The sequence below is a fragment of the Schistocerca cancellata genome, chromosome 2, assembly GCF_023864275.1.
Source record: "Schistocerca cancellata isolate TAMUIC-IGC-003103 chromosome 2, iqSchCanc2.1, whole genome shotgun sequence".
Lineage (NCBI taxonomy): Eukaryota > Metazoa > Arthropoda > Insecta > Orthoptera > Acrididae > Schistocerca > Schistocerca cancellata.
This window is the reverse complement of record NC_064627.1, coordinates 134,232,427-134,258,282: the sequence shown is the minus strand read 5'-3', so window position 1 is coordinate 134,258,282 and position 25,856 is coordinate 134,232,427. Positions and strand designations below refer to the sequence as shown.

The following is a 25,856-nucleotide window of genomic DNA, read 5'->3' as shown; positions in this document are numbered from 1 at the left end:
GGGTTCGATTCCCGGCGGGGTCAGGGATTTTCTCTGCCTCGTGATGACTGGGTGTTGTGCGATGTCCTTAGGTTAGTTAGGTTTAAGTAGTTCTAAGTTCTAGGGGACTGATGACCATAGATGTTCCATAGTGCTCAGAGCCATTTGAACCATTTGTGACCGTAGCGGTCGCTCGGTTCCAGACTGTAGCGCCTAGAACCGCACGTGTTTGTTACACCGAGGATATCTATTTCTATGTGTCTCATATAGGCAGTTGTTCTTGATTGGAATTCAGGAATATTTAGTTCGTTTTCTTTGGTGGAGGAGTTTCGGAAAACCGTGTTTGATAACTGTGCTTCAGTGGCACTGTCATCAGTGACTTCACCGTTGCAGTGAAGGTATTGATTGTGTTTTGCCACTTGTGAGCTTCTTGTATGACCAGAATCTATTTTGGTTTTCTGCCATATTTCGAGACAGAATTTCGTTGTGGAAATCATTAAAAGCATCTCGCAAGTGTGATCATGTCCACACTGTTTAATGTTAGGTTAGTGGTACTCCCACATTCGAAGGACTGTATCGCTATGTGAAACGAGTAAGCAGTTGGAGTGATTGCGTTGAACAGGCCGTCAGCGGCTGGATGTTGACTATTTGAAGTGTGGATGTGCGCTCGGCGCGTGCAGACGGCCCGGCGGGTGGGCGGTGCGCACGGCCCACGGCCGCTATATACGGCGCAGCGGCCAGGTGACCGGCGACCCAGCGCTTCGCCGCCATGAAGCTGCTCCTGGCCGTGGCCGCGCTCTGCGCATGCGTGGTAGCAGTCCCCGTCCCTGAAGACAAGGGTAAGTCACGGGCCACGTGGGTGGCCTATCTGTAGGCGCAGCAACAGCAACCATGTCGTCATCGCGGGTCACATTGCAACGTAAAAAGTACGAACTTTTACCCAAATCTCGAAATAATCGATGCGTTATGAGGACCATTAGGCATATAATTTTCACTCGATTAACAGATCAATGACATCGTGTTCAATACCTCCATGTTTATGATATTTTTCGGTGACCAAGGCTTCCTCATTAGCCCTCATAATGGTGTCTGGGGTCTCTTTAGACACTGTGGCTCGTTTAGCTACAAAGTAACAGTTTTAATGTGGATGCAGACTTCTTTACCTCCAGATACGATTTCCATGGACCTTTTATTATACTCGTAAAATTTATAGTTATATTACATAGTTCAGGTGGATGTAGACTTCTCATCCTCCAGATATGATTTTTATGGAGTTTTTATTATACTCGTAATATTTATGCTAACATCACAGCTCATAGTTTAACTTGAAATTTTTACAACGTGGTCAGAAAATACCCCAGATATACAATATGACATTTTCAATGTTATATTTCAACTTTATTACGAAAATCAAAAGTTGGCAACAATGCATCTTCTAAATCGACATTTATATGTCGATTGTTGCAAGAAATTTGTGGAAAATATATACATGTGCAATGTTATGACATATTCGCAGTTAGGAATTGTGTTTGCTACACGTTTTGAAAGAGGCTATAGTCTCGGTCTGGTTTCAGCAGACTGTGACAATGAATCAATTTCTGTAAATGAGGATGAGAGTGACGGTGGTGTAGATATGACAGAGAGTGATACACAAATCAGAGACGAATGTGATGTGAGTTAATGTGAAGAAGATGATAATGGTATTCGGGAAACAAGTGCGCCAACTCTTTTATCTAGAAGCGGACAGATAACATAGGACTCAGTACCACCTGATGTGCGCAAGCAGATTTCAAGAAATGCAATAAGTGAAATTGCACATATTCTACGTCTTCATAGACCAAAATTACAGACGTGGGCAGACTGTCTCAGAGATTTTATCACCAGTCACATGCAGAATGTGATACTAATGCCTATCAATAATCGTGCAGATGACAGTAAAATTCTATACCTGTATATTGAACGCTGGACTGACTCTGCAGAACTCCAGGCATTCTTTGGTCTATTTATAAAAGCTGGCTTATATAAGGTAAGTGGGAAACCTTGGAGTGAATTTTGGTCAGATGAGTATGGCTTCCCTATTTTTCGAGCCACTATGAGATTTTCAAGATTAATTAATTACAGTATTTAACGTCATATGTGGTAAATGAAAATTTTGTGTTAAGATAATTTTTGGAAATAAAAAGCTAAACAATATATATGTTTTGATTTTGCAAACATAGCTAGTAGATAATTACAACTTATACATAACTTAATTGTAGGAAGAAACTATGGAGTTGTAATTTCAATATTGTACACGGGTGTTTCAATAACTCATTATTATTTTTGTGAAAATATTTTGCGTTTTATCGACATAAAGTTGCTAGAATCACTTTGGGGTCAAAATTCGACTTGGTTGACAGCATCAACGTACTTAGGGTTCTACCTTCGGTGAGCTTATGTTACATAATATAATACGTTTCCCAGAGACACTACCATGCGAGGCTTATGTAATATAAACTTACCACAGGTAGAACCATAAGTACGCTGATGCTGTCAAGCAAGTCGAATTCATAAATATTTAGGAAATCATGAATGAACTTTTCTTGTAATTTATGTTAATTAATGATGGACATGACCTCTGAGTAGCACTGTAGTGAACTAAAACAATTTTATGAGAAACATTCATAAAACCAAAGACAGATAAGACTTTATATCATTCCAACAAACGGTGGAGTGAAATAACATTCAACATTCTGTTATGATTTAGTTATTTCTCCAGTTACTAACAATTTCATTGTTACAGTATTGATACTGTTTGTGGCGAGGCCAGTGATGATGTAGTGGCTGCTACCGGTCATTTCTAGTGTATTGTATACCTTTGTTTTTAATTTTCCGCTGTTGTGTGGAAAAGATAGTTCTGTGTGCCCTGCGTGTCGATGGAAATGAGTTATGAGGTGTTTGAAACGCAACAGCGGTGAGGTGCAACAGGAATCAGGAATGTAGCTTCGACACAGTATTTGTGAAGTCCTATAGTGCAGGACAAATCACGGACACAAAACATAACCGAATTTGTGCCTGGGAAGTGTAATGTAGTCAAACACGCGATGAACGTAGACAGCGTCTACAGGAACAGAGATTAGAGGATTTGTATCAAGTGTGACAGCAATATCGTAAAACGATCGATTTTGAAATAATTGATGCTTATCTCTTCTTTGTGTGGATGTGTCTGTCGAAACTGAAAATTAAGCTATTCATTTGCCCTCATATTGTCCACCCTACAATTTGTAGGATTTTCCGCAGGCAGAGAAAGGGCACACAAAGATGGATTTTCGTAAAGCATGCGCAGATAGAAGTAATTAGAGAACAGGGATTAGATCGGTGTCCTGTGAGACCAACCCCGCTCTCATGTGTTCCAGCAGGGAAAGAGGAAACGAAAGGTTTAGCGTGTTATTTATTCTTCTAGCCTAGACTGCTGCATTCCATTACGCATTGTGTAAGCAGTGAAACTAGTGAAAACTGAGTTACTATACACTCAGGTAACATCTAAACAGTATACTATCCACTTAGATGTTCGACTGGTAAAGACATAAGAATAGGGGTGGGGGAGGGGGAGTGGATCAGGACGAATCCTATGGGAGTTTCCTCTGTTGAATGTATACTCAACCATCTTCGAAATCAGAACAGAGGATTCTGCGTGGATGACAGGCTTTCAGGTCGAACAAACGCTGCAAGTTTGTAGTAATGTAGGTTACTTAGCTCCTTTGTTGAAGCAATTTCAATACCACCTCGTTAAATTTCTTCTCTTCTTTTTTGTGAACAATCAAGTCATTTAATGACTAAATGATTACAAGAAATCAGTTATTGATTGTTGGGATGTACGGTGATAAGAAATTTATTTAATTCTCACCATATGTAAAGGTTATAAGTGCAGATATTTCTAATGATGACTAAGGACGGTGTACTGATCAAAATTACATCATTGCGGCATTTTCAGTCTTAAGTAGTACACTCGCTGTTGGTTAATACGTCTGAGTGTATGTGGCAAGAGCAAGCCGTTAATGATAATTTTCCGCTGGGCAACAGATCAGGTGTTGAAGTGCAGACACCTGGACACAAAACCATTAGTCCATAATGACAGGCGCTGTTGACTTTGCGGCTCAGGTACGGCCATGCAGAGAACATCAAGTCGTAACGTTTGTGAATTGCTTGTGGGAAGACTGTTCGACGCAGAGAAAAAACAACCGACAGGCTAATATGTGTACGTATTAAGGTGCTGATACCGCATATAAAAAGTATCTACACTTTTGCTCATTAACACCCTGTTACAGCCTGAGTATGTGTGTGTGTGTTTAATTTGGTCTTGATTAATTTTGTGAGGATGCTATTCGCAATTTATTTCTCTGCAGGTTTTTTTGAGTGCCATGTTTGCCTATGTTTGCTGGAGTGAGTTCACTTGAGTATTCCACTGTTTCAGCCGATGGAGTGTTCCTGAAGAGACAGCTGCTGGTTCTGAAGCTGCTCAAACACATCGGCCAGCCCGTGGCAGACCCCGACCTCGTCAGCATCAAGAACTCTTATGTACCGCTCAACAACCTCGAGAAGTACTCGGTAAGTTCAGACGAATGAGGAGGTGCTCTGTGAATATGCCTGAGGAAATAGACGGACAACTTTGTAGACAAGAGGCAACTTAAGTTAGTTTACCGACGACTGACAGAGATCTCACGACAAATGTCTCTTAAGTACAGTTGCTACTATTCAACATCCACTAAAAGCTCCTGTTTCCATACAAAACCGATATTGCATTGACACTCTATGTGTCTGGTGGGACAGGATACAAGCTCGATTCACAAGGACTTTTCTAGAGGGGTGTGTGTGCTTGGGGAGGGGGGGGGGGGGTTGCAGTTTTCCTCTCCTGCGCCTCTCTGGTTCCGCCATTGTTTATACTGATTAACTGCAGATGTAGAGCTCAGCATGTCCAATTTTTTCCCTTCCTCAGTTGACGGTTTTCATATCATTTGCAGCTGTAAATTAACAGATGTATAACAGCGAAGATGTAATCAATGCAAAGGTTGGGATGAACACCAAAATGCTTCACTATGCGTCATCCTATTAGAATTGTCAGGATCTGGTCTCCCTACGACTTTGAACTGGCTCACCTAACGTGCTACATAGAGACCTACACGTTCTAGGTGTAATTTGAAATTCTTACATTCGCAGAGCAGTTCTACGTGTGAAATCCGTGTTCAGTTGTAGAGGAATTTATATGAGCGCGTGGGACTTTAGCTGCTGTCAACTTGCTGCACAGAAAAAGGCTAAACGAAACATTCTTCCTGTTATTCCTAATATTTGGCTGTTACGCTTTTGCCTCCTAAGCAGCGAACAATAGCAGAGCAGAAAAATTTTATCACCACAGGATTGTAATCTGCTGAACTCTGTTATTCTGTACCGAACATCACATTATAGAAATATGTTTCTGTTTTGCCTGTTTGATTTCCGACTGTCATTTGAAACAATTGGTTATCGCCAATTTTCAGTTTCGCATTATGCTGACATATCTTAGTTGGATTCCTTACTCGTACTGCCTACAGGGAGCAACAGGAATCAGGAACGTAGCCTAGATACAATATTTGTAGAGTAGTAAGGTGCCAGAGGAATCATGGACTCAAACACGCGATGGACGTAGACAGAGAACGTTAACACTAGCAGAGAATTGAGGACTGATTCAAACATTTAATGCAAATTATGACGCAATTGTTTTCACAAAGAATTGAAGTTCTACATTCAAACTGCAATAATTACATTTCACTTCGGCGGAATTTCAGATTGGGTGCCGAAATATGAATTATGAAAGTAAAGTACGTCAATGTTAATATGCTATACAAGGATCTGAATGAAACATAGGTAGAAATTTCTGGAAAAGGGAGTCACATACATCGCATTTCCATTTCTGGCTTCGAAGTTTCCTCAGTGGTACAAAGAGGAAAATACTGTATGCTAACGTCTGAATATATATAAGAACTAAAACGGACAACATTCCTTCGTACTTAACATGCTTGAATCAGCATTGTTTACCTCAGGATGCTGCGGACCAGTAAGTAGGATGATGGAATTCTCCGCATAGTACATTTCATTGCTATCAGTGTGGACATATTTCATCTCTCTGCTGAGTCAGTCCATTTCTCCATCTAATGATATCTTTTATGTGAACTGTTGATAGCCCCCAAGAATTTGTTTCCTCAAAGGTTGAGGCAAAATTCAAAGTTAAATTTCTGCCGTTATAGAAAAGAATGTATTCTGAGATCTCAATCTTGAGGAATAATGTTCAGTTCGCTTTTCCTTCCCAATATTTGATAGCTATTCGTACTGCTTAATGCGCGGCGAGCTGGCTGGCGACACTTGGAAGTGAGCGAGACCGGTATCGAATACACGAGGCCGAGTAACGATTGTTGGCCTGATACATGATTCAGCTTGAGGTTAGTTTTTCAGCGGCTTTACGGTCAGGCTAATTCTTTGCTATTCCTTAATGTCTGCCTCGGAAAATACGACGCACAACCAGTTAACATACAATAATACACACAAACACACACACACACACACACACACACACACACACACACACACACACACACAAATGGTTCAAATTGCTCTGAGCACTACGGGACTTAACTTCTGAGGTCATCAGTCCCCTAGAACTTAGAACTACTTAAACCTAACTAACCTAAGGACGTCAGACACATCCATGCCCGAGGCAGGATTCGAACCTGCAACCGTAGCGGTCGCGCGGTTCCAGACTGAATCGCCTGGAACAGCTCGGCGCCTCCGGCCGGCCCACACACACACACACACACACACACACACACACACACACACACCCACACTCACACACACGGATTGCGCACACAAGTACGTTCTTTTAGGTTCGCTGACGTCTGTGGTGACAGGAAAGGCAATCGGCAACACCGTGCTCTACGCTCGCTCGCGGTGGTCGCCTCCGGCCTACAGAGTCTTTCGACCCTTGGGGTCACATTACACAGCTAACTGCAGCTGATGATGGGTATTTGTCAGCCCAAAACCGATCGTAAATTTTAAAAATAGCGGCCTTATAATTGAAGCTGTGATTTCCGTTTCTATTACCATGCAGAGTTGCGGATGTTTCACCAACTGGATTATTTGCACAAATAAATTCGTCAAATTCTGAAGAAACTGGATCCCATAACACTGGATAAGCGTTAACAAAGAGGTAGAGACAGAGATATGGTGTCGGTGTTCTTTCCCTGATTATTTGTTGATTATATTTCGAAGTGGTGTCTGAGTGATAACTTGAAAACAGCGGATCAGAGTACGTGGAGGGTTTAACATTCCAGCATAAAAGCCACTATGTAATGCTGAAAACATGCTGCTTCTTGCAGTGTCAGGTTATAGTAGCTAATTCCTTCTGTAGGGGTCAACTGTGCTATTGTGTTTAAGCCACGGCTTACACCGGTTGGGTCCCAGAAGTTGTTACGTATTCATACAACGCGTTTTCTGCACTGTACCGAGAATAGAACTAAGCGACTGCTAAACAGGGACCGTATAATTGGCCCTTAGCAGTTTAGAGATCTGGCAAACATTTGCTGTCAAAATTTCATTTTCATGCATATACCGAGAAGATAATATGTAATCTTTTTACCTGTTATTACAGTTAGTCGTTTATTTATACTCCGGTAGTCAGAATCTACGGATTTCTCTAAATAATTATAACCGTGTATGTGCCAAACAGGAATCGCCAGTCACCCGTTCGGGTTTATTCAGCTGAGCTCGTATAGTCCCGTCCCCTTTTGTCTGCGGGAAAGCATTTTTATTTCTGGATGCGACGGGGATTCCCCTGGCAGAGACGCCACGTACAGTATGCACGCGTTCAAAGATCAACTTATGATTCGTTCACAAATCACCTTAGAATGTGAAACTCCCTGACAGATTAAAACTGTGTGCCGGACCGAGACTCGAACTCGGGACCTTTGCCTTTCGCGGGCAAGTGCTCTACCAACTGAGCTATCCGAGCGCGACTCACGCCCCGTCCTCACAGCTTTATTTCTGCCAGTACCTCGTCTCCCACCTTCCAAACTTTACAGAAGCTCTCCTGCGGAGAGTTCGAGTCTCAGTCCGGCACACAGTTTTAATCTGCCAGGAAGTTTCATATCAGCGCACACTCCTTTGCAGAGTGAAAATCGCATTCTGGAAACATCCCCCAGGCTGTGGCCAAGCCATGTCTCCGCATATCCCTTCTCTCAGGAGTACTAGTTCTGCATGGTTCGCAGGAGAGCTTCTGTGAAGTTTGGAAGGCAGGAGACGAGGTACTGGCGGAAGTATAGGTGTGAGGACGGGGCGTGAGTCGTGCTCGGGTAGCTCAGTTCGCAGAGCACTTGCCCGCGAAAGGCAAAGGTCCCGAGTTCGAGTCTCGGTCCGACAGATAGTTTTAATCTGCCAGGAAGTTTCATATCAGCGCACACTCCTTTGCAGAGTGATAATCTCATTCTGGAAACGTCCCCCAGGTTGTGGCTAAGCGATGTCTCCGCAATATCCTTTCTTTCAGGAGTGTTAGTTCTGCAAGGTTCGCAGGAGAGCTTCTGTAAAGTTAGGAAGGTAGAAGGCGAGCTATTAGCAGAAGTAAAAGCTGTGAGGACGGGGCGTGAGTCGTGCTTGGGTACCTCAGTTGGTAGAGCACTTGCCCGCGAAAGGCAAAGGTCGCGAGTTCGAGTCCCGGTCCGGCACACAGTTTTAATCTGCCAGGAAGTTTCAATTATAACTGTGTATGTGGTTCATTGGGGGTCCCAAACAGCAATTGGCATTCTCCTGTTCGAGTTTATTCAGCTCAGCTCGTATAGTCCGGTCCTCTTTTGTCTGTGGGAAAGTTTTTTTTATTTCTGGATGCGACGGGGATTCCCCTGGCAGAGACGCCACGTACATTATGCACGCATTCAAAAATCAACTTATGATTCGTTGAGAAATCAACTTAGAATGTGTTAAAAAATGTTCGGAAACCGACAGGGATGCTCTTCAAAATTATGTGAATAATCGATAGACCAAAGTATGCTGGATGCTAGAAACTTTGTGAAACAACGTCTTTTCTTCAAGGATATGAATTTGGCGCCCTCTGAAATTTCCGCCGGGGCAGATACCGCGGTTTGCCCCCACCCCCGCCCCCCTATCCAGGCCTCGTTTCACCACAAGAGTCACTCCGCAGCAGTGTTCCAGGCAACTCAGTGAGCAGTGCGGCAGCGATTTGGATGTGTGGAGAGGTGCGCTGGGCGCTGAGACGTCGGCCGTGTGTGCCCGCAGGACCCGGAGGCGGTGCGCCGGTGCTGCAGCTACGTGTCGTCCGGGCGGTCGCTGGCGAGGAACGCGGTGTTCAGCCTGTTCGACGAGCGCCACCGCGAGGAGATGGTGGCGGTGTTCGAGGCGCTGTACGCGGCGCGCGACTTCGACGCGCTGCTGGGCACGGCGGTGTTCCTGCGCGACCGCCTCAACCCGCGCCTCTTCCTGTACGCGCTCAGCGTGGCGCTGCTGCACCGGCGGGACTGCCGCGGCCTCACGCTGCCGCCCGCCTACGAGATCACGCCGCACATGTTCCTCACCACCGACGTCGTGCGCCGGGCCTACCAGGCCAGGATGCGGCTCGTGAGTACCCGCTCCTTAGTATCTTTTAACGGGGGGTAGAACGTCAAACGGGCCGACTTGGAGCAGGAGAGGCACCACAGGACATTTTAATTTCCACTGGCTCTTGTTGTTGTTGTGGTCTTCAGTCCTGAGACTGGTTTGATGCAGCTCTCCATGCTACCCTATCCTGTGCAAGCTTCTTCATCTCCCACTACCTACTGCAACCTACATCCTTCTGAATCTGCTTAGTGTATTCATCTCTTGGTCTCCCTCTGTGATTTTTACCCTCCACGCTGCCCTCCAACGCTAAATTTGTGATCCCTTGATGCCTCAGAACATGTCCTACCAACCGATCCCTTCTTCTGGTCAAGTTGTGCCACAAACCCTCTTCTCCCCAATTCTATTCAATACCTCCGCATTAGTTATGTGATCTACCCATCTAATCTTCAGCACTCTTCTGTAGCACCACATTTCGAAAGCTTCTATTTTCTTCTTGTCCAAACTATTTATCGTCCATGTTTCACTTCCATACATGGCTACACTCCATACAAATACTTTCAGAAACGACTTCCTGACACTTAAATCTATACTCGATGTTAACAAATTTCTCTTCTTCCGAAACGCTTTCCTTGCCATTTCCAGTCTACATTTTATATACTCTCTACTTCGACCATCATCAGTTATTTTGTTCCCCAAATAGCAAAACTCCTTCACTACTTTAAGTATCTCATTTCCTAATCTAATTCCCTCAGCATCACCCGACTTAATTCGGCTACATTCCATTATCTTCGTTTTGCTTTTGTTGATGATCCATTGTCTATACTTGTACACTGTCTATACTTGTACAAATAAATTTATAACGCACGGGTTCCCGGGTTCGATTCCCGGCGGGGTCAGGGATTTTCTCTGCCTCGTGATGACTGGGTGTTGTGAGCTGTCCTTAGGTTAGTTAGGTTTAAGTAGTTCTAAGTTCTAGGGGACTGATGACCATAGATTTTAAGTCCCATAGTGCTCAGAGCTATTTGAATCATTTTTTTTAAATTTATAAAACTTTGTCAGCATGACCGGGAAGGATTCAGAATTCACACTAATAGCAGTGGAAGTTGTAAAACATAACGAAATAATTTTTTTTACATGTGGAATTTTTTTTACATGTGAAATTTCATCATTTTTTTCCACTTACTAATGGCAGCATTTGTTGCTATAGGTACACTTTTCTTCATAAATAAGAGAGATTTTTCGATGAATTTTGCACAGCATACAAACCATACTTAAATGTGTATGGAACTCTAGAATTTTCCAAATATATTAAAAACTGTGGCAAAAATTGAGGTAATTAACTACAAAACTTGTTTCTTTAAACATGAAGTGTAAAATACAACAGCTCATTCGTTTTTTCATAAATTAAATAAATTCTAGAGTTTCTTACACCTGTAACTATGGTATATATGCTGTGCAAAATTCATATACATCTACATCCATACTCCGCAAGCCACCTGACGGTGTGTGGCGGAGGGTTCTTTGAGTACAGTACGCACGCATTGAAAAACCAACTTATGATTCGTTCAGAAATCAACTTAGAATGTGTTCGAAAATGTTCGAAAACCAACAGGGATGCTCTTCAAAATTATGTGAATAATCGATAAACCAAACTAACTTATGAAGAAAAATGTACCTATAGCAACAAATGCAGCCATTAGTAAGTGAAAAAAAAATTATTTTGTTATGTTTTCGATCTTCCACTATAATGAGTGTGAATCCTGAATCCTTCCTGTGCATGCTGACAAAGTTTTATGAATTTATTTGTAAAAGTATAGACACTGGAAATTAAAATGTCATGTGATGCCTCTCCTGTTCCAAGTCGGCCCGTTTGACGTCCTACCCCCCGTAAGTACGTTTCAAAATCCTCCTCCTGAGACCACAAGGCAGGCCAGTTGGGAGCTCATATGGTCTTTGTTTGCGCCCTCACACGTACTTTATTTCATTTCCGGAAAAGCGAAGAGTAAGACACGGTTATAGAAAGAAACAATAACTTTATCTTCACCAGCCAGTAACTATTTATTTCCTCAACGTGTTTCGGAGGTTTCAACCTCCATTATCATAGACGTGATATTTATCAACCTAAATCCACCTGATGATGGAGCTTTAAACATACGATACGAACTGTGCAAATAAATATATAGTCACGTGTAACAGAAAGCATGTTGTTTCATTCCATGCCAGGTATAGCAACGAAATACATTACCAAAAATGTTCGCATTTGTACATACTTTCACAAAAAATTTGAATATTTAAAAATTAAGGTCGTTCACATTAGTGCGCATGATGTTAATAGCATCTCGTGTGTACCGATAGTTTCTTTCTCCTCGTCCCATTTTACGGTATCTACTGCCACTTAGTTTCCATACCATCCTCTCTCTCTTAGGCTTTCTTTCTCCATTCATTTTATGTTTCTTCATGTTTCCTCGTAGTATTACAGGATTAATGGCTTGCCAATGTTCACTTCACCTTTCCTTCGTATGTCCTTAACAATGGTTTTGCACTGCCATACTGAACCATAGGCTTATCTTAGAAGATACCGTAGAAGGGAGACTGAAGAAACGCTAATCAATATTTTTAGAATCATGAAAGATTTTAACTATGTTGACTGAACCACACGTTTTGTTTTGTGTCCAGGTGAAATTACCTTCGTCCGGCTACCACTGTGGCCGTACTCTGCGAAACGCCTCATCAAACTATAAGACAAGAAATACAGGGTTGTTCAAAAAGAAGCACTAGATTTCAAGCATTTATTGCTACCAAACTACAAAAGATAGAAAGTCTTTCCAGGAACGTTGGAATTGTGTTTTTATCTTTTGTAGTTTGGAAACAATATACGTTTGAAATCTGTCCCTTCGTTTTGACAAGCCCAGTATTAGTTTATTTTATTACGTAAATGAATGAAAGCTTTACTTAAGTTCTTTGCCACAGGGTTGCTGGATAATTTACAACTGTCACTGATTACGAAAGCGTTACTAAGTTACAAACTCTTCTCATGCAGTACAATGTTCGACATTTACAACTTCACAATTCGTCAGGAACTTTAAGTACTTGTTGGCCCTACACTACGATGGAGACTGCTATAGCTGAGGTTACTAACTGGTGTGAGATCTTCATCCTCTAAACTATGTTGACATCAGCATGAGGGCCCTTCTATTCTCAGAGGGCAGAAGTGGTGTCCAGGAGAGCCTCCCATATGTCCAAATGTCGTAGCGGATTGCAGCGAGCCCTCACAAAATCTGTGGTATCGTTAAGTGTTGCCGACTTTCGTATGGCACAGCGATCTTTGGACGACAGCATACTTTGACTTTGAAACTCTCAAGACAGCTGCGATAAAATACAGATATCGAAAGATTATTTACAACTTGTACAGAAACAAGCCGAGATATTCCGAGCTCTTAAAATTAGCGAGGGGGGGGGGGTATTGCAGTTCGTACATTATTTCATCTAATATCCAGAAACTTTGAAACACTGAATACCACAACGGAGTTTTAAGATAAGTGTTATTGTTGTAACACCGACGAAGCAGCACATGGGTATTAATGTCAGCACCAAGGCCTGTTCTGTCTGACATGTCACTCATAAACTGCTGCCGAGAAGAATGTGAAGAAAAACAGAAGCAAAAGAGAACAGTTACCAGATGATGAAAAATTTCAAGTACAAAAAGTACAGAAGGAAACAGCATTCCTCTGGACAGGAAAGAAAGAATGAAGAAAAATACAGGCTATCATCGTGGTACTACTTGACTTACAGAAAGTGCTCGAAGAAGAATTAGCAACAGAGTAACAGACATGCTGTGGAGAATGGTGAAGAAGGGAAGAGGCAGAATGCGAATGTTTAACATGTACATATATGAAGAATTACTTTTAAAAACTGTAATACAAGAAAAACTTGTTCACCACAAGTGTTGGGCATTTGGGCACGTTACGCTTTCATGTAACCCACAGAAAATGTAAAACGAGAAGATACATTAAAGTTAAACTTTGAAGACGACATAACATTCCTGAAAACAGAGAAGACTTAGAAGAAGTGTTGAATGTGGCGGACACCACTCGTAGCCCAAGAATTATCACTAACTACACATAAAACAAAAGGAAAACTGATGAGGAGTTGTACGATGTAGAATAACGACCTATGTAATATCAGAATGTCAAAGACGCATTCGTACAAGTGGGAGAAATGAAAAAAAGCTCACCTCTCAATGGTTACATATGCTGCAGAAATCAAAACGATAACTGGAAGAAAACGTCCTTCAATAATACTAACAATTAATTGGATAATGCATCTTTTGTAATGCGCGGTTCCAGACTGAAGCGCCTAGAACCGCACGGCCACACCGCTCGGCCACTTCGGCCGGCCCAAGCCTCTGGAAACACATTCTGGAGTAGAGAGGCAAATCATATTTTGTCTTCTCCTATATTACTTACGCTTAGTCTGGAATGGTCCCTTAAAAAAATCCGAGGCGGCCCCCTTCGCCCTGGCCTGCAACACTCAGCTACTGGTCTACCTCTATCATCTCGCTGAGAACGACACGCCCTAACCTACTGTTGCTTGAAAGATCGGATATAACTTGCTAAGATAACCATAACTAATATTCGAATATGACAACTGTATTGTCAATTTACGAGGGCAAGTCAGAAAGTAAAGGGGGCTTTTGAGAAAGGGAATGTTTATTCTAATGATAGAAAACCGAAGCATACATTATTTTTATAAATACCCCCCCCCCCCCCCCCCCGTTCTTCAATGTTCTTTGCCCAACTTTCCACAGGTTTTTGATTTCCGAGGGAAGAAAGTTGTTTGGTTGCATCTGTAACCAGTTTTGCACCTCATCAATGACTCCTTCTTACCCTGAATCCTTGCTTCAATGAAGATAAGATATGGAAATCGCTTGGAGCCACGTCTGGGCTGTATGGCGGGTGTTCCAGCAGTTCGAATCCTAACTCTTTTATTGCTTCGGCCGTCCGCTTGGCCGAGTGTTATCTTGCTGCAGTATTACTCAACGTTTGGATCTGAATGCAATTTCCAGTTTAGTTCGCAACACGTGACAATAGTTCTCTCTGTCTCTGTCAGTCCATAATGGCCTGGGGGACATCGGCTGGTACGTATTTCTTGACTCTTGAGTCGCGATAAACATCTGTCATCACAGTGCGCTTGCTTTCTACGAATAATATCGGTAGGTTTAACACCTTCTACAAACAAACAGCGAATCACTGCCCTCCTTGGTGCAGATCGACTATGGAGCTGTCATGTTTCACGGTCTTCTACAATACTACGACTAACGCGGGAACAAGAGTGACACGTTAAATAGAATTGTTGCAGATGAAAATACTTCAGCCCTGGATACTGGCAGTGTTACCAACACCCAAGGCGAGAAATTGCGGAAGTCCCTTTACTTTCTGACTTCCCCTCGTCTATACCTACATTAATCTATATGTTACAATTTTTGCGTTACATGTCGTACACCAAATGTTAATTATTGTTTGCAGAAACCAACTATCATCCCTATGAAATTTACTGGCTCGGTGAACAACCCGGAACAGAGGGTAGCGTACTTCGGCGAGGACTTGGGCATGAACTCGCACCATCAGCACTGGCACATGGACTTCCCGTTCTGGTGGAAGCCAACCTACGACCAACCCAAGGACCGCAAGGGAGAACTCTTCTTCTACATGCACCACCAAATGACCGCCAGGTATGTGTTTGAGAACATGCAGTTATAAAGCAAGGCTGATTACCGTTATCACGTTTACAGTGACGGCGTCATGCCGTGTAGCACATCAACTTGGCACTCACATATGAGAAACATGTTTCCAATACTCGGCAATAGTTTTCTTGCTCTTAAAGTTCGCTTGTCTACCCGACTGAGCTACGAATAAAAGTTCGAACACGTCTGACCCTAGTTGCATATACACAATTTATTAAATTCTATGCTTCGCAGGCTATGTCAGGTTTGGTGTGCTGACGTTTCGTACGAAACAACATGTCACATTTTCTAGTACTGGATTTGTAACTATTTACTCTGAGGATATTATCAGTCCATGATATTTACAGACAGTTTCAAGTTCCCAGGTGATAAAAGCAATCTGGGACAAAACATCAACAGCAAGTCTCTCTTTGATCAGACAGCAGGTTGCTCACACCTGCGAGATTCGCAGGTTCGTTATTGCAATACACCCTGTGTTTTTCAGTTGTACGTGAATTTTCTTTACGACAAAGCGAAAATTTACAAAGTAACCTAATGCACAAACACAGGCGTATGCCAAGGGGCCATTCTCATCATAAACTGTTTTATTGAATGGTTTCTAGAAAATGATGATATTTTATCTACTTGACATCTCACCCACCTAGTTCAGCCTAGTCACATCGGTTTCATATATAATTTGGTTAACCATGACTCTCTGTATCGAGTCACGTACTTAACAGATGCAGAATAAAACAAGACAATACCTCATCTCGTTAGATCTGAAGGAAGTGCTTGTGGAAGAAATCAGCACATTAATTTGTGTTTATAAAATTCACACAGTCTAATGGTGAATACGTTTATTATGGAATAAGTAGCCTGTTTCACCTTGACAAATTAAAATTGGACACTGTTGCGTCTTACATTAAAACTGAGCCATCTCTGAAGTCATGAAACTCTAGCTAGAGGATCAAAACGGATCACTAATTTCCCTTTCAGAGTAGCGGCAGGTGGCTTAGCCATCTTGGCTGTTATACAATCATTCTCGTTTTTATCACAAGCTCAGCTGTTTTCAGATGTGTACCAATTTGCAGTGTTTCTCCTATCGTCCTAATTTTATGTCGTCACCCCCTGCGGGTACAAAAATGATGGTGTTGTTTAAATATACATGTTTTTGTTTTTTTAAAAAAAATGTCAAAACTAGAAGAAAATTTACGGTGATGATCCGTTCGGAAACCAGTTCCTGTAGATATGTGGGCCGATGCAGATCCGCAATTCAGCGCTTGTATTTTAGTTACAGATGATGCAAAAGTCACAAAAGATGCAAGAGTAAATTACCGCAATACGCATGCGTGGACAGGTGCAAATCCTCGAGGCGTGATGCACGTAAGACATCAGGATTGATTGAATATGTGTGTCAGGGTAGAAATTATGATGATGAATTTTGCTTTGCGGGGCGTGGTTGTCAGCGCCCATACAAATCCCCAACGTGTCCACATTCCAGTCTCGCCTATTGCTGAATGATGATGAAATAATGAGGAGAACCCAAACATCTGGTGCCTGGGCGGAGAAAATCCCCGACGCGGCTGGGAATCGAACCAGGGGCCCCGTGATCCAGGGTCAACAACGCTAAACTTTTTTTTCATTGTTATATTTTGTTCGTTATTATTCGCTGCATTTGGGAGCAAGTTCCTATGGGACCAAACTGCTGAGGGGTTGCATTTGTTGGGGGAGGATCTCCCATGACACCTGTTCAAGTTCATCGCTGGTCCCTTCCCTCAGCTTTTATTACAGAGGGCAGCTAACCGTCTCACCGAACACGCTGAGCTACCGTGCCGGTGCAACTGGATCGCGAGCTGTGGACGACAGGAATTTTCGATGACGGGCTGATGGGGCCATAAACTTCAACAAAAAGATTATCAGGTGCTATGTATCACTGATTTCTACGCGATGAATCACCACGCTGTTGGAGAACGTTACCTTTGCGGAAAGTCAGCGACTGCGATTTATTCATGGTGAAACACCACCCCATTTTCTACGGTTCGTGTGATAGTACCTGGACGCAACGTTTCATGGGTGACGGATTGGTCTACGAGGTCCAGTAGCATTGTTTTCTCGTTCACCGGACGTGAATCCGTTAGATTTCCGGCTACGGCGACATTTAAAGGCGTTGGTATACGTCCAAAACCATTGACAAGGGGACTGAAGTTGCAGGAGTGTGTGACCAATGCACGTGAGGCAATCCCAGTGGAGTTAGGTGTATTTGAAAGCAGTGCATAGTTCACTGTGAAAAGAGCTGAAGGATGTGTCAGGATAGGTAGTAAACACATCCAGCACTGCCTATAGTATCTGCTTCCACATAGCAGACAGATGTGTATTAGAGGACACTTTGGCTCATATCTCAGCAAATATTGGTTTCCGGATGTATCATTATAGGAATTTTCTTTTAGTTTTGACGCATACTACATCCTATAGGAATATGCGACACTTCTTTTAAACACCCTGTAACACATTGCTCTGAACATTGCTCTACACGGTTTGATTCGAAATTTGCAAGCGACACATTACCAAGTTCAGGTGATCATATGATTGTGTAACAGCCACGGTGAGAAACGGAATGGACTTTCAATAAATTTGTGGCTGTGGCACCGGACATGAAAGAAAGTGGACCTCCAGAAACTCGCCGGCCGTGAGGCAAAGTGACAGAGAGAACTCTTTGTGGTGCAGATTCGACGCCGAGCGGCTGTCGAATGACCTGCCGCCGGTGCGGCCGCTGGGCTGGTACCAGCAGATCGAGGAGGGCTTCGCGCCCGGCGCCATGTACGAGAACGGCCAGGAGTTCCCCATGCGGCCCGACCGCGTCAGCTTCCGCGACCTGCCCTGGCTGCGCATCTCCAGCATGCAGGCCTACGAGGACCGCATCCGGGACGCCATCGCTGCCGGATTCGTCAGAACGGTAAGAACGGACACGGGACACGCTCTATAGTCTATGCTGTGATGTAAAAGAGGATCGTCTTTGGAAGTTTCGGAGCTCCGTTCAGTGCACTATATTCGTAAGGTGACATAGTCTCCTGCAAATAAGTGTATAACGTAATAAGTCTACTAATCGCGAAGTCGCTGTTTCGAATCTCGCTAGAAGCGACCTTTTTTAATCCCTTTTTTAAAATTGTATATTTATTGTGGTATAAAATGTTAATAATAATAATGCCGTGTGACACACCGGCCTGGAGAAACTCTGTCAATTGGACGCCGCTTCGGCCACTTGCATTTCCATCAGCCCCTGGCATCTCGTTTTCCCCGGACTGTCACCCATCCAAGGACTAACCGAGCCCAACGTTGCTTAACTTCGTTGGTCGGACGAGAACGTGGCAAGGCCGTTGGGCAAAATGTTAAACAAAAATATAGAATTAATATCTTATTAGTTTAAATTACTGATTGCATGAAAATACGAATATTCGCAAAAAACTAAAATTTGGTTCAAATCAACCATAAAATAAAAACTCCTTCATTTATAGCCAGTCAACAGTACTATTAATGCACAATTTTAAACATGGCTGTGAGCCAGCAGACGTACAAGAACGTGATTTGTATAATACAGCTAACCAGTTGCAAGAAGATGTAACTGACCTGGTTTCGACACCGACTACGGGTGTCTTCATCAGTAAAAACAAAATCAATTACATGTAGTGACAGATGAAAAAAGATTTACAAGCAAACTGCTCTCGGCATATAAAATAACTTCTTAAAATCATTTTGTGGCAGTTCAGTCCATCGGCATACAGCGTGCTACACATGTAGCTATAATTTTTACTGGCAAGTGCCATTGTTACGTCAGTTCCAATACCTGTAATTTTTATATTGTTTTAAATATGAATTTAAGAAGTTATTTTATATGACGAGAGCATTTTGTTCGTAAATCTGTTTTTAGATATAACTATTTTTGGTTTTGCTGATGAAAACACCCATAGTCGGTGTCGAAAGCAGGTCAAGTTAAATCTTGTTGCAACCGGGTTGCTGTAGTATACAAATCATATTACTGATGTACATAATTTTTTCATTTAACACTACGAAATTTCACATGTATGCATTAAATTCTAATTTCTCTTCATGCGGTTGTTAGTTAAAAATAAAATGATGTATTTCTTTTAAAACAGTTTGATCAATATTTGTTAATTAGCGTTTCCATTTCATAATAACTAAAGAAGTTAAATAAAAGCAAAAAGGAGTTGGCAAGTAGCGAGATTCGACTCCAGCAGTGAACTAACATCGCGCTAGACAGCCAACAGCGACTACGTTAATAAATTACAAAAGTTCTATACATAACAACGCTCGGAAACCTCCGTATCTTCAAACGAGAACAGCGACATACTGCTTTAAAAATTGATAGCCGTGCACTGACCTTCTAGTTCCATAAGTATGAAGAAAATCGAAGAGCCCAGAACGTAACGGCGCCTTGTTGCGCTCCCACTGTGCTTCCCGAGCAATCCTTCTGAAACATCTCAAACTTTGCAGTTATTACATCCCCAACTTCACTGATGGAACAGATTAATATTTCTGTCAGTATGCAGAGGATTTCATATTAAGAGATGCTGACAGTGAACACACTGAGTTTCCTGTCTTGTGAACGTGTCTTCTAGACTCAGTCGGATCTTAGGTTTGAAACGATCAATGGGAAGGGTGCGGTTAAAGAGAAAAATTAACACACGTTTATTCCTCGTCCGTTGTTGTTAATTTCACTTTATACTTAGTGATCAAAAATGAAGCTAACTGTGTGAATACATAATGAAGCTTACGAAGACAGATACCACCTTTCTAATCGATGCTGCCCCCTGCTGAGAATAAGCACTTAAAAAAATGAGAAATCCATTTTTCTTCTCTTCGCAATTTTTACCGTAAAATTTCAGTCTACAACCAGGGAGAGCCTATGATTTTCTGTTCCATTTTCTATCTGTTTTGTCAAGAAGCATTTCGTGGTATGTTTCCTGCCAAACTGGCAGAGAACTTTGGTACATGGGTATTAAGTGTTGATCCGTTTTGACTCTGACTGGAATTGGTTCCGACAAAGTAATTTATTCGAGACACTGACTTAAACGGTATATGGACGTATGGATATGAATTTTTGTGGATATGAATTTTTACATTCTACGATCGTAGGTTAATGAATATAACAGATGAGAGTGTCTGAGACATCAGTTGTGACACCAGAAAATAGATAAAACTGATGCTACATCAGATTTCTTTGTTTTCATTATTCTCTACATTTATGGAAAATATTTATGTCTTTAACTCTATTTTTACGATCTGAGGACGTAAAAGTAAATATTTATTGAACATATTTTAATTCCGTCCCTGGAACTACAAAAAATGCATATTTTTGTCACCATAGTAGTTGCAAAGACGGAATTAAAATACGTTCAATAAATATAAAGTAACAGACGGCAATACGACCGAACAAATGCAGTTCGCATACAGTGTGATTTTTTCCACCGTGTACGAACTCAAGAGACTGATCGGCGAAAGAATACGGAACAAAATTGGTCTAATGAACTTACATCCGGAAATGCATGGTTTCGATGCTAGAGAACATTTATTCAATCATACTTTGTTTCAGAGACTGCGGTCTAGTACGCTCTGTACCACGCAGTCACAGTCACAGTATACATGGTTACCTCCTAGAGGGTGGTATTGTTCCACACACGTCATGCCGTAGCGCCCTCTCCTGCCATAGTAATTGGTAACGTTGTGTCCGATTCACTTCTCTTGCTGACTCGCTGTGCAGTGGATGTGATACAGCGTTGTACACAATGGGTCCGTATTCGAATCCAGAGCGTGCCGACAGAGCGTTTACTTACGGAAAGGCAAATGACAACTGGCGGCGGGCAGCAAGGTTGTATCGCGAGATCTATCCCCGCCGACAACAACCAGAGGATTCAATGTCTTCGATAGTGTTTCGCCCTTTGTCTGAGACAGGACGTTCACGAAGCAGGAAGTCATGAAGGACGCACCCAAAGTGCTCGGACACCAGACTTGGAGGAAAATGTGATTAACACTGTGGAAGACGACCGCCGTATCAGTACCAGGCACTAGGCTCGCCAGTGCAGAGTAAGCCAGATGACCGTGTGGAATATTATCACTTACAGCGTGTGCAGGGTTTACTAGCTACAGACTTCTCACTTCGGGAGCAGTTTTGTCACTGCTTTCTTCACCAACAACCATGGTTCCCGGGTTTGTGTCATCCATCCTATTCACAGATGAGGCCGCCTTTACGCGAAGTGGTGTCTTCAGCTTCCATGACAGTCATCTGTGGGATGGTACGCAGAACCCCGTGATATGGTGACAGCGAATCACCAGCATCGGTGCAGCTGGAATGCGTGGACCGGGGTAATTGGCGGCGGTATTTTGGAACCAGTCTTCCTTTCACATCGCCTAACAGGCCGGAACTATCGGCGTTTCTTGCGGGTGCCTTTGCCTTCACTGCTGGAGAAAGTGCCGTTGATGATTCTAAATGTTACATGGCTGCAACACATCTCAACCCGTGCGATTCCTAGTTATGGCCACATCTCAAAAGTATCATGCATGCAGAAACTATTCCAGATGTGGAAACACTGGAACAACGTATTTATGTTGCCTTTGACACTGTTCCGATGCATCCTGGTCAATGTGAACGTTGTGAGACAGAACATGCTAAGGAGCGTACACACATACGTTGGGGCACATGGAAACCATTTTCAATACATAATGTAACTGCGGCTGCATCGTACAGCGCTTATTAGACCGCAGTCTCTTAAACAATGTATGATTGAATAAATTCCATGTATTTCCGAATATAAGTTCATTAGACCTTTGCTCCATATCGTCTCATCGATCAATCCCTAGAGTTTGTACACAGTGGAAAAATCATCATGTATAAAATGACAAGTTACTGTTCAGTATTAGAATTTTTCTGAAGTTAATAAGTCGGGTTTGACAAATAGATGAGTATTTATGGAAGACGTGAGATCGATCCTCCTACTGCCATATCAAGAGCTAATTTAAGTTTTGACTTTTGCCGTAAATTTGCATTAAGCACCAGAAAAAAGGTGTTGATCGTAGGTCCCACTTAGTAAACCGTCAGATTACGTCTTAGTAAGATTTTGAAGAAGCGATGTCACTGACCAGTTCTGCTTGAGATTGCGAGGCGACAAGTGTTGCCTGAGAAGTCAAACACTGTTGTACATTTCCAGAGCTAAAATTCATCACCTCATGCAAGCAAGTATAAACATAATGTTGCAGTACAATGACACAGAAAAATATTTATTAAATAATTGAAAGTTATTAATAGCGTTCATTTAAAAATTATGAAGGTGTTGAGAAAAATGCTTGGCAAACATGCTACGTTATTTCACAACCTTCCATAGGCCTTCCAAGGTCTCTATCAAAATTACAGTGATACCAATTTGCAATTAGAAAGTCGGAGCCAGAACTGCTAAGTAATTCGGGCTATTTAGCAAACCTTTATCAAAGATATCGACTCTAAAACATTCGTAATTATAGTAGCTTTCTATTTATATTAATGAAGGAGAGTTAATACGAAGGTACTAATACTGCTTTATTGAAGCAGTCATAGTGACTGGAGTACCCATACGAAGCAAAAGTAATCAAATTACTGTTTCTTACTCGACGGAAATTACGGAACCTGAAATAAGGATTGCATGAAAAAGGCTGTTGCAGTTTCCCGGGCGCTGTGATATGATCATTTTCATTCGGCCTGGCGAAATAATTTATCACCTCCAACCGCTGAAAAACTGTAAAGCAGAAACGTCCATCTGCGCGATTGTTTCATTGCAGCTGAATGCTTTTCGCTTTCCGATAAACTTTAGGAGGCCATGGCCCATAAAGAATTAACGCAATCCTATATGAGGATTTAAATTGTCACGTTGATTTAATGTGGAATCTGAAAACACTGCTTTGAGATTTAATGAAACTGTGAAATGTGAAATGAATTTCGTTAAACAACGGTACCTCTTACTCACATTTCGTGGAGTCAACAATGTAATTTGTACAATAAAACATTCCAAGTACACATATTACATAGTGAATCAAGAGACTTTGATTTCCTAGGAAATTGCTGAGGCGATGTTTGCAAATGCATTGCTCGGTTATTACGTTGTGTGTAAGATCACACTTTTTTCCCCATTATGAGGTTACTTCTGGGTACAAACTACAGAGACAAACAAGTCGCGCGTTCATAGCAAATTTAATGAAGTACGTGGTCTAGTGGACGGCGTATACATGATTGTTAGTAATCTGACACATGGGTCCAGTTTCTCGTTTATCAATTAATCGTTCAACTTAGAATGTGTTTCACACTCTAAGAAGTATCAGGCTTATGAACGGTTCTCTCGGTACACCGTGCGCAAACGTTAATGAGGCATGAATCGGGACGGTAGAGATCCAATCCCAACCGTAATTAAGGAGATTTATGTTCTGTGTGTTTTTCCTTTTTTTTTCCTTAGTCGATTTAGGCACTTTCCCTTCTCTGTGCTACGTCCCTAACCCTTATTTCAGACGGGACATAGGTACGTAATATTCATTCCTTTCTAGCAGTGTGAAGCTGTGTGTGTGTGTGTGTGTGTGTGTGTGTGTGTGTGCGTGTGTGTGTCTGTGAGTGAGTGATAGGGAGAAAGAGAGAGACAGACAGATAAACGCACCTATAAATGTGTTCTTCGTATTTCGTTCTTAATTTTTACGTTCTTCAGATGGGAACTGCATTGACGTTGGACTTTCCAAGCATGTATAGCTGTCGAGGTCCTTATCTCGATGTACTGAAGAACTCCTAATAGTTATCGAATTGCCCTACGATTTTGCTACATATATTGTGTTCGAGTATTATGAAATACCTCCAAGGAAACGATCTAATGACACATAACCAGCAAACAATCAGAAAATATCTTTCTCATGAAAGGCAACTAGCTCTTAATATACACGAGGTAATGAGTGCTACCAATAGGGGATTTCACTTTGATTCTACATTTCCAGATTTCCAGAAGGCGTTTGCCCAGTGTCTCAGAAGGAGTTTCTAATCAAATTGTCTGTCTATGGAGTATCGTCTCATTTGCACAACTGGATCCATGATTTTCTGTCAGAAAGGTCACAGTTCGTAGTAAATGACAGAAAGCCTCTGAGCGAATCAGAACTGATATCTATGGTTCTTGAAGGAATTGTTATAGGACCTATGCTATTGCTAATCTATACAAACGATTGAGAACACAATCTGAGCAGCCGCCTTACATTGCTTGAAATGAAGTTATCGTTTACTGTCTAGTAAAGTCATCAGAAGATCAAAACGATTTTCAAAATGACTCAATTCACTCAGTTGATCCTAACAATACCAAATGCGAAATTCTGCGCGTGAGTACTAAAATAAATCCTTTAAATTTCGATTACACGGTGCATCACACAAATATAACTTGAATTGCCGCCATTCTATAAAAAATGTTCTGAGGAAGGTGAAACATAGTAGTGTTTTATTGGCAAAACTCTCAGAAGATACAATTAATCTACTACAGACACTTGTCTTGAGATACGATTGACGGAAAAACCAATGAAGTTCAAAGAAGGGCAGTTCGTTTAACTTTTTCACGAAATAGGGGAGAGAGTGTCACGGATACGGTGTGCTAATTGGGGGCATAATCATTCAAGTAGAGGCGTTTTTCATTGCGGCGAGATCTTTTCAGGAAATTTTAATCACCAGCTTTCTCCTCCGAATGTGATAATATTTTTGTGGTTCTCACACACATATCGAGAAATAGCGACCGTAATAAGAGAAATCGTTACTCACACGGAAATATTTACGTTTTCATTTAGAGCAAGTGCTATTCGAGAGTGGAGCGGTAGAGAAATAGTCTGATAATGGTTCTGTAAACCCTATGCCAGACCTTTCATCTACGTGTACATGGATACTCTGAAAATCACACTTAAGTGTCTGTCAGAGGGTTTATCGAACCACCTTCACAATAATTCTCTATTATATCACTCTCGAACAGCGCGCAGAAGAAACGAACACCTATTTCTTTCCGTTAGAGTTCTGATTTCCCTCATTTTATTATGATGATCGTTTCTACCTATATAGGTCGCCGTTAACGAAATATCTTCGCATTTGGAGGAGAAAGTTGGTGATTGAAATTTCGTAGGAAGATCCGCCGCAACGAGAAACACCTTTGTTTCAATGATGTCCACCCCAAATCCTCTATCATGTGCGTGACACTCTCTCCCCTCCTTCTCCATAAAACAAAACGTGCTTCTGTTCTTTGAACTTTCTCGATGTATTGCGTTAATACTATCTGGTAAGAATCCCAGACCACGCAGCGTTACTCCAAAAGAGGACGAACAAGCGTAGTGTTGGCAGTCTCTTTAGTAGATCTGTTGCATCTTCTAAGTGCTCTGCCTATAAATCGCACTATTTAGTTCGCCTTCCCCACAACGTTTTCTGTGTTCCTTCCAATTTCAGTTGCCCGTAATTGTAGTTTCTAGGTATTTAGTTGAATTTAGGTCCTTTAGATTT

At 42.0% G+C, this 25,856-nt stretch overlaps 1 protein-coding gene and 1 non-coding gene across 2 annotated transcripts in view; one reads left to right on the top strand and one right to left on the bottom strand.

Moving 5' to 3' along the window:
- The first annotated feature begins 748 nt into the window (after positions 1-748).
- Positions 749-25,856, top strand: part of LOC126144128 (hemocyanin-like) — a 51,881-nt gene continuing 26,773 nt past the window's right edge. Inside the window, exons 1-6 of the mRNA XM_049915472.1 lie at positions 749-818; positions 4,433-4,566; positions 9,277-9,615; positions 15,120-15,325; positions 18,041-18,269; positions 21,201-21,203. Of these exons, the coding sequence (XP_049771429.1) occupies positions 749-818; positions 4,433-4,566; positions 9,277-9,615; positions 15,120-15,325; positions 18,041-18,269; positions 21,201-21,203 (981 nt within the window). The remainder of the gene's footprint in view (positions 819-4,432; positions 4,567-9,276; positions 9,616-15,119; positions 15,326-18,040; positions 18,270-21,200; positions 21,204-25,856) is intronic.
- Positions 7,925-7,999, bottom strand: Trnas-cga (transfer RNA serine (anticodon CGA)). Its single transcript has one exon. It is a non-coding gene; the product is annotated as a tRNA-Ser (tRNA).